The 17,453-nt window shown below is 50.1% G+C and overlaps 1 protein-coding gene across 10 annotated transcripts in view; it reads right to left on the bottom strand.

The window, feature by feature from the left end:
• The window catches only part of RIPOR3 (RIPOR family member 3), a 43,502-nt gene that overhangs the window by 10,537 nt on the left and 15,512 nt on the right, over positions 1 to 17,453 (bottom strand). For 6 of the 10 annotated variants that reach the window (XM_085558332.1, XM_085558337.1, XM_085558333.1 and 3 more), the window contains exons 2-11: positions 14,655 to 14,783; positions 10,143 to 10,289; positions 8,002 to 8,080; positions 7,595 to 7,639; positions 7,406 to 7,459; positions 6,651 to 6,800; positions 6,149 to 6,212; positions 5,747 to 5,790; positions 4,846 to 4,971; positions 3,434 to 3,579 (exon numbers count right to left, since the gene is read on the bottom strand). In XM_085558332.1, the coding sequence (XP_085414458.1) occupies positions 3,434 to 3,579; positions 4,846 to 4,971; positions 5,747 to 5,790; positions 6,149 to 6,212; positions 6,651 to 6,800; positions 7,406 to 7,459; positions 7,595 to 7,639; positions 8,002 to 8,080; positions 10,143 to 10,289; positions 14,655 to 14,755 (956 nt within the window). In that variant the 5' untranslated portion in view covers positions 14,756 to 14,783. The other 4 variants (XM_085558339.1, XM_085558338.1, XM_085558341.1 and 1 more) reach the window with 3 other exon arrangements.

Here is a 17,453-nt window from a genome sequence, read left to right as displayed (position 1 = left end):
AGCTCTTCAGCTGGCTGCAGGCAAGCACCAGCTCCTGGTCCTGCAGCAGTGACAGAGAGAGCAGAGGGGGACAGCAAGAGCAGGCTCTGCTCTGGAGCTCCTGTTACCTCTGGGCTCCTTGGGCATGACCCATCGCCTCCCTCCACATTCCTCCAGCAAACAAACCCTCAGCCTGGGGCAGCCCCGTGAATCCATCTCCCCCAGCCCTCCGGCACAGGCAGAGCCAGCAGGGAATATCCCAGGGAGAGCCAGAGGAGCAGCCAGATGGAGTGGGCTTTCCCCAGACACCAGCCGCAGCCCATGGCTGGGATCCCTCATGCAGCAGACTTTGCAAGCAGACTATTGTCTTTAATTGTCACTGGCTTTTCCTCAGTTTGTTCTGTCACTTCCTGAAATCATTGACATAAAACCTCTGCATAGGTAAAAGCTGTGCAGGAATGTCGTTGTTTAACCTTAAATTGTGGAGCAAGTACTTTGATGGGAGGTGGGGGTGGCTGTAGCTGCACTGAGAGAAAGAGTGGCTCCACATTTCCTGTCCACATTTCCCAGCCAACATCCACATGCCTGCACAGGATTATCCAGCAACAGCTTTTCAGGACTGAAAAACTACTAAAAAAAACCAACTCTAAAGTGACCCACAAGTGTGATCATCTTTGCTGTCGCCGTTCTGTGCCCCAGCCACTCCCCTCCCCTCCAGCCAGTCCATGGATTCAATTCAGACCAGAAGTGTGGACAGAATCCCTGCCTGAGTCCCACTGCTCAGCCTGTGAATCCAGGCTTACATTAACACCCCAAAAAAGCCAATTCTAGTCAAGGAGACTGGACTTGCTGTTAATAATGAGATTTTTCTTTCCCCCATTAATCCCTGGGGGAAATGCCCTGGAATTCAGCAGGGAGGTGGTTGTTGGCTCCCAGCACCAGTCTCAGATTATCCAGCTCGGCCCAGCAGAGCTGGGAGAGCAGGGATGGGGCAGTGCCTGAAGGTCCTGCAGGAGGAACTGCATCTGTAAGAGCAACACTGACAGTGGGTTTGCATCCCAAAATCACAGCCAGACCTTCCTTTTCCACTCTCCATTAAGGTTTTGTCCCCCTGCTGCAGGAAGCCTGGCGAGCCAGGCCAGCACTGCTCCAAGCAGAGCCACCAGAGTGGTTGTGACTGGATGGTGCCCCCGGGTCCCAGTGCAGGGCACTCCTGGAGCTCTGAAAGGAGAATACAGCTCTCTCTTTATCCTGCATGTGAGACACAGAACTCAGACTGCTGTTTAGGTTGGCAAAGAACCCAAAGCCTTTTGCCAAACTGGCCAACAAAGCCGTTCTGCAACGGCCCGAGCTCATTCACACTCCTCATGGCACAATCTAAAAAGGAGCTGAAGGCACTTTTTGTTTCAGCCCAGAAGACCAGAGGTCTATTTAAAGAAAATGTACATTTAGAAGCAGAAGAGAGATCTACATTTGGATTTCTCCAAAAGCAGGTCTAGACTGAAAAATTGCCTCTCGGGGAACTTCGAGTAAATCAGATGGATTTGTTTAGTTACTCTTAAATCAGAGGAAAAAGCAGATGTTATTATGAGTGCTCTATCTCTGAAAGCAGAAACACCCTGAGTTATCACCACACAGCTTCTCCCTTCTGTAAACAGCCCCAGCAAACAGAATGTCAGAGGGGAGAGGCCAGCTCTGCACTGAGGAGCTCTGGAGAATCCACTTGGTGGGACCCCAACACATCCCACAAAACTTAAACACAGCAGAGACACCGAGCCGGGGCTCTCACGCTGGGAAATTCCAAGGGGGGATTAACTCCCAAAGCCAAGGAGGCACCAGCAGCTCTCCCAGCTCCAGGGCTGTGATCTGGCCCCAGCCCCAGGGATGTGCTCCTCCTGCCAGCCCAAAGCTGCAGCCAGAGAGTGGCAGCAGGGCTGGGATGGAGCTCTCTGCCAAGCTCTGCCCCAAACACGACGTGCTCAGGAGATTCAGGTTAGGAGAGCTGTGCAATAGCCCAGAAGAGGAGGGGGCTCTCCCCATGCAGTTCTTTTGTAAGAGCAGCTTGTGTGCACAAAGAAATCTGAAGTTCCTGACAGTGAGGACAGGAAGGGAGCAGATCCAGCAGTGGGAATGAAGGGCTCTGCTGGCAGTGCCACTGCTGGGGCCACAAGAAGAGAGAAGTGATTTCTTCCACACTGTAAACTCCATTTACTGTGGCCACTGTCAGACCTCAGGAGGAAAAAGCACCATAAACAGGGGCAGGCAAAACTCTGCCAAGGTGAGTTTATTTCTTATTGACTTCAAGCAATTTATGCTTGAAAATAATTTTCAGGTGCTATGGCTGAGACACATTTTCTTGTGTCCAAGAACACATTTTCTTGTGCCCACAGTTGTGGGTACAGTGTCAAGAACCACAGCCCACAAAAGGGACACCCAGAAAATGGCACTGGAGCAATAAAGCTTTTCCTTCCCCAGCCATGGAACCAGAGCTGTTTCTGATTTTCCTGCTGGGAGCCTGCACAGGTCACAGGGACCTTTTGGGGGGCTCCTGGCACCAAGGGGTGTTCAGAGGGCTGGGAGAGCCCAGGCTGCAGAGAGGCACAGGGCAGAGAGCCACTGGGCACCTCACTGAGGGGCTGCTCTAGTCCTGGACAAGGGCAAATGGAAACAGCCTCAAAAGCCTTGATTTGTGGCAGCTGGAGCTCCCCATGCGAGACACCAGTGCCATAAAGCAGAAATAACAGAACTACCTCAAAACCTGTGCTGGGGAGTCTGGAGGGAGGAATAAGTGCCACTGCACCATCCACAATAGTGAGCATTTACTTTTAATACCATCAGTAGTCCACTACAAAAATCAAACTACAGATATAAAATATAAAACAATTTAACAGATTCCAGGCACGGTGACAATGCTCAGCTGTTTAAAAAACATCTGTGAGCAACTTCCCTGGAGTGCACGAGCAGCCTTGTATTCCTAACTACTCACAGTGCTCATACAGAGGTGCCAAGCCTTTGGAAAACTGCTTTTTAACAGTCATATCTCGGTAACAGTGACTGTCCTAAATCTTCAGCTATGTATTTATTTCATTGTGCCCAGAAACTGCTACTTTCAGTTTCATTTCATCACCCTCAGGACATTTTCTGTGCTCTGCAGACACACACACACGGCCTGGAGGCCACGGAGAGCTCCTGGTGGGCAGCAGAGCCAAGCCTGGCCATGCCGGGGTGCCACGGCTGTGGTGGCACAGAGGAAGAGCTGGAAGGTCACAGGAGCAGCTTGTGTGCCCTGCCCTGCCCGCTGCCAGTGCCAGCTGCTGCCCGGGGCTGGCTGCGAGGCAGCACGGGGCTGGTCTGTGCCCTGCTCTCGGAGAGAAAGGGGACAGGATGCTGACACAGCTCAGGGCACACGGGAGCCCTGCACTGCTCCCCATCGTGTGCTTGGGGCTGCACTTACTTCCAGAGCACCTCCAGGCGCAGCTTGATGGTGCCCAGCTCGGTGATGTCCACCACGATGGCCTGGGGCTTGGTGCTGAAGAAGCTGATGCTGTCACACGTCACCACCCCCACCAGGACCGTGGCCAGGCCTCGCAGCTCTGTCACCTGCAGAGACACAAACCCCGTTCCAGCTCAGCAGGGAACCCCAAATCGCTGCACAGAGAGGTCAGTCTGCTCTGGGCACACAGCAAACCCACCCTGACACAGCTCTGACACCTGCAGAGACACAAACCCCGTTCCAGCTCAGCAGGGAACCCCAAATCACTGCACAGAGAGGTCAGTCTGCTCTGGGCACACAGCAAACCCACCCTGACACAGCTCTGTCACCTGCAGAGACACAAACCCCGTTCCAGCTCAGCAGGGAACCCCAAATCGCTGCACAGAGAGGAGAACAGCCCAGGTTCTGCTCTGACACAAACCCAGCCTGACACAGCTCTGTGCCACCGTCCCCACGAGGGACAGCACGGAGGGGAGGGCTCAGGAGCTGGGGACACCCAGCTGTGCAGCTTTCCCTGATTTAAACCTGCTCTGTGCTTGGCTGGGCAAAGAGCACGGGGCACTAAGAGAGAGCAGGAGGTGATGAGGAGGACATTTGCCAGCGACTTGCATCAGCTGAGAGAGTACAAAAAAGACTAAAACTCTCACTGCCACACAAAGTGAGATGAATTTTCACAACAGTTACAGTAAAGCAGGGATCTAAATTAGCTTCTCACCCGATGCTCATTGTGCAGTGAAAGTAAACCACCACCTCATAAACCCACGAGCAAGGGCAAGGTGCCAGGGAGAGCTCCTGTGTAACCCAGCTGCTGCTGCCAGGGCAGGGCAGAGCTGCTCCAAGAGCTGCCAGAGCCGCCCTGGCAGTGCCCCAGCAGGGCAGAACCCAGCAGAGCCTTCAGCCTCAGCTCCCTGCAGGCAGGGCCAGCCCTGAGTGCTGGCCCCAGAACCAGGGCTGGGCTCCCCAAGCAGGAATTCCTCTCCCCCAGCACAGCAGTGCTGCAGGTACCCAACATCCACATGGGGGATAAGAGCAACATCTACATGCACATCTGTGTCTCCACATCTAGGCTGCATCCTAGAAACCCCCAGATATTGATCTAGGAGTTCTTAAACAAAACAGCAAACAAAAAACCCTAAGCACAACCACATATCCCAGAGCATGGCAAAGCAGATGGGCTAATACAGTTACCAGTGCCAAAGGAGAATCAGAAGTATTGTCTCTTCACTAGGCAGAGCACGAATTAACTTCCATTTTTCACACAGTTAGAAAAAGAAAACTACCTAAGAGTTTTGAGAAACCTGTGGTGGCCTAACAGGGAAGTAGCAGAAGACCTGTTAGCCCACTGCTTCCAATCCAACCATTATACACCACACCTTGATTTCAAACTTCTCGTGCAGATTGGGTATAAAAATCTTTTCTTCCTCATCCCATGTTTGGCTGTCATCGGTCTCAATTTTGCCTTTCAGCCTCCACTTTTGGCGCCCCAGTCGCACGAACACCTGGAAGCCACAGAGGAAAGGGGGTTGGGCCAGCACGTCCCAGAGATTCCCTTCAGCCCACAGAAGCAAAGCCATTCCCAAAAAGTGTTGGGCCAGCATGTCCCAGAGATTCCCCTCAGCCCACAGGTCCCACCCCACAGAAGCAAAGCCATTCCCAAAAGTTCCATGGGAATGCCGTGGGCCAGCACGTCCCAGAGATTCCCTTCAAGCCCACAGGTCCCACCGACAGAAGCAAAGCCATTCCCTTGCCCACTGCCCTGGACAGAGCAGGAAAGCAGAGACAGGATGGGGGAGCAGGTTTGAACCCCTGAAAAGCTCCCAGAGGCACGTCCCAGGCCCTGGAGAAGAGCCCAGAGCACTCTGCCCTGCAGCTGGGGTGGTGCTGAGGTACCAGGCACGGAATTCACTGCTGGAATTCCTGGGAAAGGTGAGGACAGGAGAGCACCCAGGGAGACACTGGGTGCATTCACACCATGCCAAGGGCAAGCTTCCAGGAAACTGGCAGCCCCTGCTGCTTGATTCCAGGCAGCTCTGGAGGCCAAGTCCTGGCAGCTGGGTTTGGTAGGTGACCTCTGGCATCATTGAAACCTCCCATAACACCCAAATCACACCCAGCCCTCCTGCCCAGCCACAGCGAGTGCCAAGCTCTGCTCCCCTCACAGAGAGCCTGGCTTGTCACAGCTCTGCTCCTGCACCTCCCACCCTGCCCCGTGCTGCCCCTGCACTCTCACTGCAGGAAAGAGCACAAAATGCACAGGGAAGTGGCATACTGCACCTCGTACTGATCTCCTGGGCAGAGACGAGCGAAGCCCACCAGCCCTGCAGAGAGAAGGAAAACTCCCACTGTTTGTAGTGCCCTGCAGAGCCCCCCAGCACAGCCTGCCATAAACCAAGTGACCCTCTGGGGAGCTCCCCCTCTTGTCCCCAGCTCTGTGCAGAAGCTGCACCACCAGCCCAGCACACTCCCAAAAGGACAGCGTTAAATTGAGGTGAAAAAAGAAATCGTGTCAGTTTTGTATTCAAGTACAAAATACCATGGCAGGCACTGGAGCAAAACCAGAATTCTGTCCAAGGTCTCTCTGAGTAAATGGGCTCTCAGTGCATCAGACTGCTGCCCAGAAACCCCAAACCCATGAAACCCCAAATCAGTGAATGAGGGCAGGAGGAAGGAACCTACCTTTCATCTTCACGTGAAACTCTCCCAAGTGCACCTCCAGAGCTCCCTCTATGAAGCACATGTCCTGAAAGAAAGGCTGCACAGTCACCAGCACTGCCCAGGACCTGCTTCCCACACTGCTGCTTCTTTTAAAGGATTTGGCTGCTTTTTTTTTTTCCCAAAGGACACACAAACATTTTCACCAGTAAAGGCAGATAAAAGTAGTAATGTGAATGGATTCTGTGCAACAGCAAATCTGCCACAGAAGAGTGGAACTCCTTGACTCATCACTGTCAGTTACCCTCCATTACTGGCTTTGTAAAAAACGCACAGCTTATTCCTTCCATGCTCATCCCACACTTCCAGTGGAGCCATGAGAGACCCCAGCACCAAGGATTTTTCATGCACTGTGCCTGTATTTTACTCACACACGTTAAGGTTTAGCCACACCACTAACAAAAAGCCAGCAGGTGCCTGTGAAGGAGCAGGCAGGTCCTGCTAACGAGTGTGAAGCATCTCCTACCTCCGTGCACTCCTGGACGTTCTTGTAGAGCTCCACCAGGCTCTCCCTGGAGGCTTTGGTGGCAGGGGACAGGGAGAAGGCTTGTTTCATGTTGGTGGCCCCGTCCCGCAGCCTGCACTGGATGCAATAAGCTTCATAGAGCTCCTCTACCTTTGGAACATGGAAAGAAGGCACTGCAGTTACCCTGGCACGGTTTTGGGAAGGAACATCAGCAGAGTTCCCTGGCAAAAAACCCAACAAGCAACCCAGATGCCTCTGTCAGAGGCTGCAGGATGCTGCAGCTCCTGCATTTTACACTTTGCTCCTCGGTACCCCAGGAATGCAAGCAGCCCTTCTTGCTCCAGAGGAGAAGACAAAAAGCAGAGGAACAGTCTGCTGACAGAAATGGCAGAGCAGCAAAGCAGCTCCCTGAGTGTGCCCAGCCTCTGGCAGCCCTGGCAGACACAGAGCTGCCCTGTGGCCCCTCGTGGGAAGGGGGAGAACACACCAGGCTTCCCAGAGCAGCATTTCTGAATAAACTGGCAGAAAATGCAAACTGGTTTCACAGGAAAGCTCAGGTTGGGTCGTGCCCAACATTCAGCCTGAATAGAGCCATTCAGGAAAATAAATAAATAAAAATCCCCTCCTGCTGCAAAAAGAGTGGCTCCAGCTTCCAGCAGTCTCCCCGTCAGAGGGATTATAATCAGGGTGTTTGCCATGGATAAATCACTTACAAAACAGTGACAGCCTTACAGGTACATGGAATAAACCCTTACCTTGCTGATGTGAAACTCCAATTTCCTGATGTACCTCTCCACAGAGCGGATTTGCTTTTCAGGAGGGGAGCAAGAGAGAAAGGGATGTAAGAAATTATTTCCCAAATGTGCCATTAGGCAACACAGCAGACAGAAAATCACCCATTTTCCTCTATTTGCAACATCCCACCCCATCCCCAACAGCCTTACCTTATCCAGGTCGTAGTAGAAAGCCTGAAAGAGAAACGGCACAGGCTGAAGAGGAGAGCACCTGGATTTGTACCACTAAAGATACTTTCAAATGTATTGTAAAACTCACTAGGAGCATCCTAATTTACACAAAGTTAATATGACAAACACTGATCAGTGAGCAGTCACACGGAGACACAGCCCAGAAAAGGAGCATGATCTGAAAAGCACTGCTGGGTATTGAAAATGAGAAATTTCAAGGTAAATTCTCACACCTGGGACTACCTTGCCTGGGACATTTCTGATCATGCTGCTTTGCTGGATCCCACCCCAGTGTTTGAACTGCACAGCCCCTGGGGGTCCCAGGTGGGAGAAAGCAGCTGCTTCTGTGGTTTTTACTGAAGCATGGAACGTGGAAAAGACCTTACCAATCTGGAGTTCCTTTTTGTATCTTTGTGCCGACCAGAGAGGTAATCCAGCTCGGCCTGGTGTGCCTCCAGGTACTCACTGGGGAGAGAGGAAGCCCACGTCAGGTCTGGAGCACTCACCGGAGATTCTTTGGGGAGCAGTTTCAGCAGAGTGATACGAGCGATGGAGGAGCAGAACAGCAAGTTCCAGCAGACCCAAAAATCACAGACCTCCCTCTCAGGGTTCTCAGCTGCTCCTGCCTGACCCTTTCCTGTGAGGCAGCAGGAAGGTTCATTTGCTGGGGAAGGCTCAGCTCACAGTGAGGAGGAGCTGACAGCAGCCCCAGCTCGGAGCAGAGGCTCTCCACAAGGAGCACCTGCACTCCAAACCAGCTCCTTTCCAGGAGCCCTGCCCAGGTAAGGGGGGCAGATGCTGCTCAGGCTTTAGCAAACAGAGCTGAAGGCCGTGGTAAGGCAATTCCTTCATCCCTTTTCCAGGATGAGGTCTGTTTTGCAAGGTGTGAAGCACCAGGTGCCAGCTGGCTCCTCCAGAGCTGCTTGCATGCATGGCTTGTGCCTTTGGACTTTCCACAGGGCCTGAATCCTTTTCAGCTGGGACTCCTCCAACCCTGCTTTTAATACAGAGCAGACTTAGGTAACTTTTTCCTCCAGTGTTTAAAAGGGACCAGAATCACCTGGTAAACACTACATTCTTAGACACTGTCTCCAAGCAGTCAAAATTACTTCATTTTAGACAGCTACACTTCCTCACATTCGCTTTGATGCATTTTCTTGCTGCTCCAAAACCAGGTCCCCCAAGACACCTTTCAGAAAATCCCAATCACTTTTAGCTTTAAGTATGTTAGAATTACCAGCTTGATGGAATGGCAGCCAGATGGTTAACAGAATAAAGAGGTATTTTCTGTAGCTAGAAAAAACAGGCACGTAAAATATGTTCTGCACTGAAAACTCAAGTCACTCCAGCACCGAGTGGACTTAGTCTGCATTTACTTAAAATTTGGCCTCTGCATTGCCATTTGATACAGCTGTTTTCTGTAGGTTGCTTCAGTCAATTAGTCAGCCACTCACTGCTCATGTGGCACTCGCTGCAAAACTGGGAACTAATTCTGACCCACTTTATAGCTTCTCCTCCCTAAGCTCAGATAAATTCTCAGCTCTGCAAAAACATTTGGTTTCCTTGTTGCTTTTAAATCTAAATCCTCTAATAAGACATTGGTGGATATTTTTAGGGCGAAGACTTCATAGTCTTTTATTGAACTAAAAAGGTGACATATCTGACTTTATTAAGTGTTACTACAGCGCATTTGATGTTCTTTGCTTAAGAAAACAAACTATGACCAAAATGGGTACAGTAGCCAAATGTGGGGGACAGCACAACACACTGCAGGAGCTGCCAGGAGGGTGCCAGCACAGAGAGCTGCAGGGCTCACAAATCCAGGGAAAGGTATTTTATCTTCTGACAGCAGCTGCAGGCTGTAAATGAAGTTCCTGTGATAACAGACTCAGAACATTCCGGGAAATCAAAAACCTGAAGTTTTCAGGTGAGCCTGCTTAGACCTTTGCCTTACGTGGCACCCAGAGATCACAGAGTTATAGTGAACTTCAGAGTTTAATTCTGTTAAAAGAGGGAGAAAAAAAATAAAGAAAAATACCACAAAAGACCCATCCTGACACCCTTGTAGAAGAGCTGACTGTGTAATTAGTTCAGTAATTAGCACAGAGAGGACAGAAGCGCTTGATGAGCCAGCCTCCCCACTCTGCCTTGCAGGGCACACCCTCACTTTCAGACTCGGTTTTAACTCAGCTTTTTGAGCTGAATCAAACTCCAGAGAGCTCTCACCCCCAGAACTCTGTGCCAGTCACTCCCCAGGCCTGGCTGTCCGTGCCCACCGTGCCACCCCCAGGAGATGGGCAGCCACCCTGGCACCTTTAGAGTGCAGAAAAGCAGGAGGCAGCAAAGCAGCAGAGGCCTGTGCTGGCCAGCAGGCTGAGAGAGAATGAAATCTGCTTTTCAAGGTGCTTTGCAGTGTGGGCATCAGCACACGTGCTCAGAGGTGCCCAGTGGAGGCAGAGCACAGTGCCACACACGCTTCAGCAGCAACACTGGGGAGGGCAAATGACAATATTGAAAAAGTCCTTACTTAAGTCCTTTCTTCAAAGCTTCAAAAATTTTCTTCACCTGCAGTGGCTTTGGATCCCAGATGAGTGCCCCCTTCTGCAGGGAATTATAGGCCTTGGGGGGCTTCAGTGACATCCTTGATCTCACTGAGCTTCTGCAGAAGGATTTGCTGGAGGAAGAGAAAGGAAATCAGGAGAGGTTGCAAATCACTTGGGAGCCCAGAGATGCCCGAGGCACACAGCTTCAGGGGACAGTTCTACCAACCCCATCCACATTCACCCAAAAATCACCAAGTTTTGGCACCTGAGCACCCTGGCAGCAAGGAAAGCCCCAGAGAGCTGGCTCTGTGTGCCCAGCAGGGCAGGGCAGGGCTGCTGCCCACAGCCTGGGCACCCTCAGAGCCCCCAGGAGAGCAGCACAGCCCCTGTGAGCCCACCTGCGAGCCAGGCACCCCACTGGGACCCCAGCTCCAGGGCAAAGCTCCCCTAAGAGCCTCCAGGAGCTGCTGGTTCCTGCCCTGCACTCACAGCCACGTAAACCACGGCTCAGAGCACTGCCCAGTCCCCAAAGCCAGGCCCAGACTGCACACAAGGTATCATTATCAAGGGTTTTGTTCAACCTCTGACACCTCAGCTAATTACTTTTAAAAGCAACTACAAAATCAAAATTAAATATTATTTCTACAGCAAGCCCCCCACACAGACCTTTTGTGCCACCCTAAGGAGTTAGAACACCCTGAGCCATGAGTTAGAAACACCTTTAAAGCAGAAAATGATCTCTCTGTAAATAATTCCTGCCTGGCTTACCTCTCTCTAAATCCTCCCCTAAGTCTTGGCTATTTTTACATAGGTTTGTTAATAATCCCTGTAAGTAAAGCCTCTGAAATAACCTTACCTGGAGAAGTTTCCCATCTCCCAGAGCAAGCCAAAACAGGCAGCTGCTCTCTGAAAAGCTTTCTACCTTCTCGACAATTTCCCTCCTAAATTCTACTCACCTGGGGAAATCACCCACCCCATCAGGCACAAGAGTGCCCATGGCTGGGAGATGATTGATTGTGTGGGTGATTAAAGCCCAGCACACCTGAGACTGCCTCTAGTCCTGTTAGAGAAACTCTTGAGTACCTGCTTTAATTATCCTTGTCCTAAATTCCCACTTAACTCCGGTTTTTAACACCTGTTCTGCAAAAAAATCTCATAAACCGGGGGCTGCCAAACATTGCTGGATACTTAATTTCTTCACACCATGGATTATCTTGTTTTTTTATGATGCCTTAATGGAAAGTATTAATTAACCAAACCATTTGGAGCTCAGGTTACCTACAACAAGGAACATAACTGTTAAATTAGAACCTTACATTAATATAACTTTTCTTTACTATGCTAATGTATCTTTGGGAATTCCATGCCAAGTGAGAGAGTTTCAACAGGAATAACACTGGAAGGGGCAGTCTGACAATAAGAGCAGTTGAAAGAATCTCCTAGAATGCTCATGCTTAAAATTCTTTCATGCTAAGAAGAAATAGCATCTAATTCCAAGAGCTAATGTATTATAGTTAGCAAGATACCAAATAGAAAAGATAATTCTCATTTGAAATTAAAAGCCCAAATTAAAATTAATTTTGAAATGAAAAACCTAAATACTCCTGGGTTTTGTTTCATTGTGGAATTGACCTTCAGATTTTTGGAGTGCAGATCCCAAATCCTGGAAGTGATTTTCCTTGTGCATCATCTCGGTCCTGCACGCAGGGAGGCTGGGATTTCCCACTCCCCTTCCCTCCCACTAGCTGCAGCCCATCTGAGCCCTGATGCTGTTAATCCCATTTCCACACATTTCAAACAAAAGTGAAGGAGCTGCCATGGCCTGGAGAGCCAGTAGCTCCAAGCTGGATGTTCTCATGCTGCTTTCCCTTGCGAACCTGGTAATTTCAGGATCAGATTTCCCACTTTACAGATAACAGTAATAACATTTACTTCCTGTGGAGACCGTGGTGGGGAAATACAAAATCGTGTCTGACTGAGAGACCCAAGGGGAAGCTGCTAAAGAAAAGCAAAAGTATATTTAGCATCTGCAGAAGAATGTCCATGTGGGCCTGATTTGTGTGTCATCCTTGGACAGACCTTGCACAGGGCCCCTGCGAGCTCCTGCTGAGTTTTGCAACAGCGCCTGAGGGAGAGATAAGTTAGGAAAGGGTGATTTAAAAATTTCTGCTCCATGCCAGGACAGGCTCTCATGTTCACTGGGCTGTGAGTGAGTGTCTAGGACAGAAATCTTCCTTATTGCAGTGATTCCTGAACAAAACTGTCTCTCTGAACACTCAAATAATGGAAACCAACATCACAGAAGGGCATAAGGAGAGGCACTGGGTCAGGAAAGCTTTGCAGCTAGGAGAGCCCTAAGGGATGAGGGGATTGTTCTGTCTGGAGCAGGGGACCCTGCTGGGCTGTGCCTGCTGCAGCTGCCAGCCCTGCTCCTGAGAGCCTCTGCTGCAGGGACTGCTGCTGCGGCTGCAGCAGAGGCTGAGCTGCAGCGTGGCAGAGCAGTTCTGTACAGTGTGACAGGGCTGTTCTGTACAGTGTGACAGAGCTTTTATATACAGTCTGACAGAGCTTTCCTGTACAGTGTCACAGAGCTGTTCTGTACAGTGTGACAGAGCTGTTCTGTACAGTGACAGGGCTGTTCTGTACAGTGACAGAGCAGTTCTGTACAGTGTGACAGAGCTGTTCTGTACAGTGTGACAGGGCTGTTCTGTACAGTGTGACAGAGCTGTTCTGTACAGTGTGACAGGGCTGTTCTGTACAGTGACAGAGCAGTTCTGTACAGTGTGACAGAGCTGTTCTGTACAGTGTGACAGGGCTGTTCTGTACAGTGTGACAGAGCTGTTCTGTACAGTGTGACAGGGCTGTTCTGTACAGTGACACAGGGCTGTTCTGTACAGTGTGACAGAGCTGTTATGTACAGTGACACAGGGCTGTTCTGTACAGTGTGACAGGGCTGTTCTGTACAGTGACACAGGGCTGTTCTGTACAGTGTGACAGACCTGTTATGTACAGTGTCACAGGGCTGTTCTGTACAGTGACACAGGGCTGTTCTGTACAGTGTGACAGACCTGTTATGTACAGTGTGACAGAGCTGTTCTGTACAGTGACACAGATTTTCTGTACAGTGTGACAGAGCTGTTCTGTACAGTGACACAGATTTTCTGTACAGTGTGACAGGGCTGTTCTGTAAAGTGTGACAGCGCTGTTCTGTACAGTGTGACAGCGCTGTTCTGTACAGTGTCACAGGGCTGTTCTGTACAGTGTGACAGAGCTGTTCTGTACAGTGACAGAGCTGTTCTGTACAGTGTGACAGAGCTGTTCTGTACAGTGTGACAGGGCTGTTCTGTACAGTGACACAGATTTTCTGTACAGTGTGACAGAGCTGTTCTGTACAGTGACAGAGCTGTTCTGTACAGTGTGACAGCGCTGTTCTGTACAGTGTCACAGAGCTGTTCTCTAGAGTCTGACAGAGCTTTTCTCCAGATCTTAGCAGTTGGTGTGATTTTAGACATCTGATCTTTGCTTGGGTAACATTAATTTTCACTTTCACCAACAAATTATTTTATTCAAATTCAACACTCCTCAGATGCATCACAACCATACAGGGCTTTCATTTTTTGCTCATTACCATGTTGTGTTTAACCAAAAGTTTAATTCAGTTATCTGGTTCTCTGAAAGGATATTTCATTACATGGGTCAGGTATTTTACTGATACACAGCAGGATTTTTTTTGAGTACAACACTCCTGAGGCACACACCCAGTACTTCTTCATGGTGCTGCTAAATGATTCCCTTTGTTATTGCTCCAGCATGCACTGGCAGTCAGAGATTGTGTTAATTTTCCATTTATAGGTCGTATCTTCTAAAAACACTCAAGATCTACAAGGATTGCTAAATTCCCAAAAAGCACAGGATTTTTAGTGGAAAAGCTGCAGTTACTACAGTTCCTGGAAGTGGGATTTCCAGGCTGTCCCATCCCTGCAGGCAGTGCCCAGCACTGGGCAGCGCTGGGAGCTCAGCCATGGACACACTATTGGAACTGCAGGTGAGCCCAGTGGGGAGAAATGCTGGTGTCTGACTCAGTTCAGAAGGGTGAACGATTTCTTTATGATAACTATGCTAAAATACATTAATATACTATTTAAAGGATATACTAAAGCTACAAACCTACTTTTTCTAACTACCATATCTAATTCACAAGTTGTGGCTGTCTGTGAGAGCCCAGCCCCAGGTGGGTGGGATTGGCCACCAGGCTCAAACAATCCTCACCAGAATCCAACCCAGCAATCACCCCAGGTAAACAATTCTCCAAACACATTCCACATGGGAAAAACAAGGAGCAGAAATAGAAATAGTTTTCTCTTTCCTCAGTGCTCCTCTATGAAAATCCTGAGGGAGAGGAGAACGTCCTGCCCCAGCCGCGCAGCAGCTCCCGGGGCAGAGCAGGGCAGGGGTGCCCTGCCAGGCTGTGCCCAGTGCCAGGGGCTGCCACTCACCCCAGCTTCCTGCTCTGCACGGTGCTGAAGCCGGTGAAGGAGCAGCTCCTGCTGATGCCACCCCCGTCCCCGGGGGACACGAAGGTGAGCTTGACCGACATGGCTCCTGCTCAGCGACCCTGCTGGCTCCTGCACAAAACACAAAACACAAAACCAGATGAGGCCACGGCTCCTCGGCGTCCTCGGGCTGCTGCGAGTGCTGAGCTGCAGGGAAGAGGAAAGTCAAAACAACGCACGGCAGAATAAATTGGGAAAAAGGACTTGTCTGCAATTCACGTTTCCTGTGTTGCCATCCACGCTGCAATTAATAAAGGATTGAGTAGTCTAAAATGAAATCTCTCATGCCCTCTTCAATTTCTGATTGATTTTACAAACTCACTACGCAAAAGCCAGAATAGCCTCAACTCAGAGGCTCTCTACATTTCTGACTTTTAAAAAACCCCGTAATTGTCCCAGCGCTTCAGGAGTGGGGGCCAGCCTGTGCATTTCCAGAGCAGGGTTGATGCCAGAACAATACTTAAGCTCCAGACTCAGCTGGGTCCCAAAAGCAGCTCCTTGCATGAGTGCAGAGCCACACTGCAGCCAGTGGTAGGCTTGGCTGTGTGGTGCTCAAGGCAGAAGTCTGGTTTCAGCAGTAAATTTCAGGTTCATGCTCCTCCTCTGGCAGGGTTTCTCTTGGATTGCTCTCTTGTTTTCCATCAGTCAAACTCTTTTGCTTTTTGGAGAATTGTGCTCCCTGCCATATGTCTACAGAATCCAAGTCCCAATATAAGTAACAGACATATCCTTCAAAGCAGCTGTAGAAAATCACCCAGACAGTTCATATACAGAAAAATTCCCTTCCTTTCCCCCTCAAGCTGGTGTAATGTAAACACCACAAGTGAGTAAATCGGGGTATAACAAAGAGCTGGAGGATGTGTTTGGAGGGAGAAGTACGAAGTCCAAGAAGGAGCTCTGAGTGCTCCGTGCAGAGGTTTGTCCCACACTCTGAAGATCCACCAGAGTGGCTGTGGAGAGGAGCTCTGCCCTCCTGCCTGCCACGGTCCCTTCAGCGTGGCCACCATCAGCCAGAATAAAGCCCAGGAGAGCCAGTGCCAGGCTCTGTCCTGGCTCTGCCACTCACTTGGAGGAAAACCTCCTCCCTGCCTGCAGGGAGCTGGCTGGTTCAGTAATGCCAAGGGGATTGGAGAGCACTTTGCTAATTCTGGGCTAGTCTGCACGTGCAGGAATTACTGCCAGTGACCATGCTTTGGGCACCATCACCCAGGGCAGGAACAAAGCTGTCCTGATTCCCAGGAGCAGAGGTCCTGCTGCTCAGGAGAAGCCCCCCAGTCCTTCCCTGGGCTGGGTTTAAACTCCCATCTCCTTGCCTGCTCAGGAGCACAGCTGGGAAAAGCAGCAGAACCTGCAGAGCAGAGGTGACAGTGCCAGCAGAGCCACAGACAGCTGCTCTGCGAGCAAAGAGGAGCTGGCCATGGCCATGCCCTGCTCAGAGGAGCAGAGTCCCCCACAGCCTCAGGAGGATCTCCAGAACTCTGCCACACAAAACTCAGGTGCCTCTCCCGCAGCCCTTAATCAAACCATGCAGCACTTACATTGTCTTGCTTAGAAAAATCCCCCTCAGCACCTTCACCAGAGCTCGGACTCGCAAACTGTCACAGCTGAAGTTTCAAAATGTTTCCCATTCTTCCCTCTAGATCTCAGATGTTTGTAAGTCTCTGAACCGTCACCCCATCAAAAGGATCATTAGCCTGAAGAAAGCATGCAACTTACTGAAAAATGTAATTGCATAACAAGCTGTTAAAGGAAGAAATAAAAGGAATAGCCTTGTGGTTATTGACCACATCCCTCATCAAGGCTAAGCCAGATTCCCAGGATCTATTTTTCAGCTCTTTAACCTGGGAAACTCAGTTCATGGGTGTAAGGGAGGAGGAAAGGGCAAGAGCTGCTGCTCTGAAGCCTGCCTAACTTGACACTGAAAGCCTTTGGAGCACACAGATATGGAACAAACACAACCAGGCAGGGAACAGAAAGGGGAAAATTCTGAGAAGGCTCCTGAGGTAAAATCTGCGGCACTGAGCTCCAGATGTGAAGGACTATGTGGGAAATGTAGAGACCCCCAAAACTCCTAAACTGCCCAAATTGCCTGGACCTGATCACGTGTGTTTATAAATCCAATCTAATTCTGGATTTCCAGGAGATGCACTGCTGTAATTCAGGAGAAGCCAGAGATGCCTTGGCCCTCACAGGGGCTTGGCCAAAATCATGTCAGCCCCTCTGGGGTCATTTTCTATCTGTCACTGCCCAAAGCAGAGTCCCCAAGGCCACTGACCCTGCCCTGTCCTGCCCTAATGCACTGCCCCTCCCAAAAGCAACCCACAAGCACAACTTCCAACTGCCTGAGAATGGAGAGAATTTCAATAAAGAACCATTCAAGGGGTTATCACTTCAAAATAATGCCAACAAAGTCAGTGCCTCTTGATACACACTTGCACGTGGATTTTTTGTGGTGACCTAGAAACCTTATGGCTCATTTCACACTCCTGAGCAGAAGATCATAAGTTGGATGTCAATAAAACATTTTATTTGTAAGAAAGACTTATAAATGCAGTTGTTTAAACAGAGGGTTTGCTAGCTGGAGTGCCTGTGTAAAAGTGCTGAGCTACACAAGTGCCCCTGAGAAAAAGCATCTGGACACATCTCAGATCCTACCCTCCCTTCAGGGTAGGAATAAATCAGATAAGGACTCCAGCAAAGCTCAGTTCAAATCTGCCTCTCAATCTGAAACCCCTGCTGCCA

Source organism: Lonchura striata, chromosome 20 (assembly GCF_050655825.1).
Source record: "Lonchura striata isolate lonStrDom1 chromosome 20, ASM5065582v1, whole genome shotgun sequence".
Classification (NCBI taxonomy): domain Eukaryota; kingdom Metazoa; phylum Chordata; class Aves; order Passeriformes; family Estrildidae; genus Lonchura; species Lonchura striata.
This window is presented reverse-complemented; position numbering and strand designations above follow the sequence as displayed.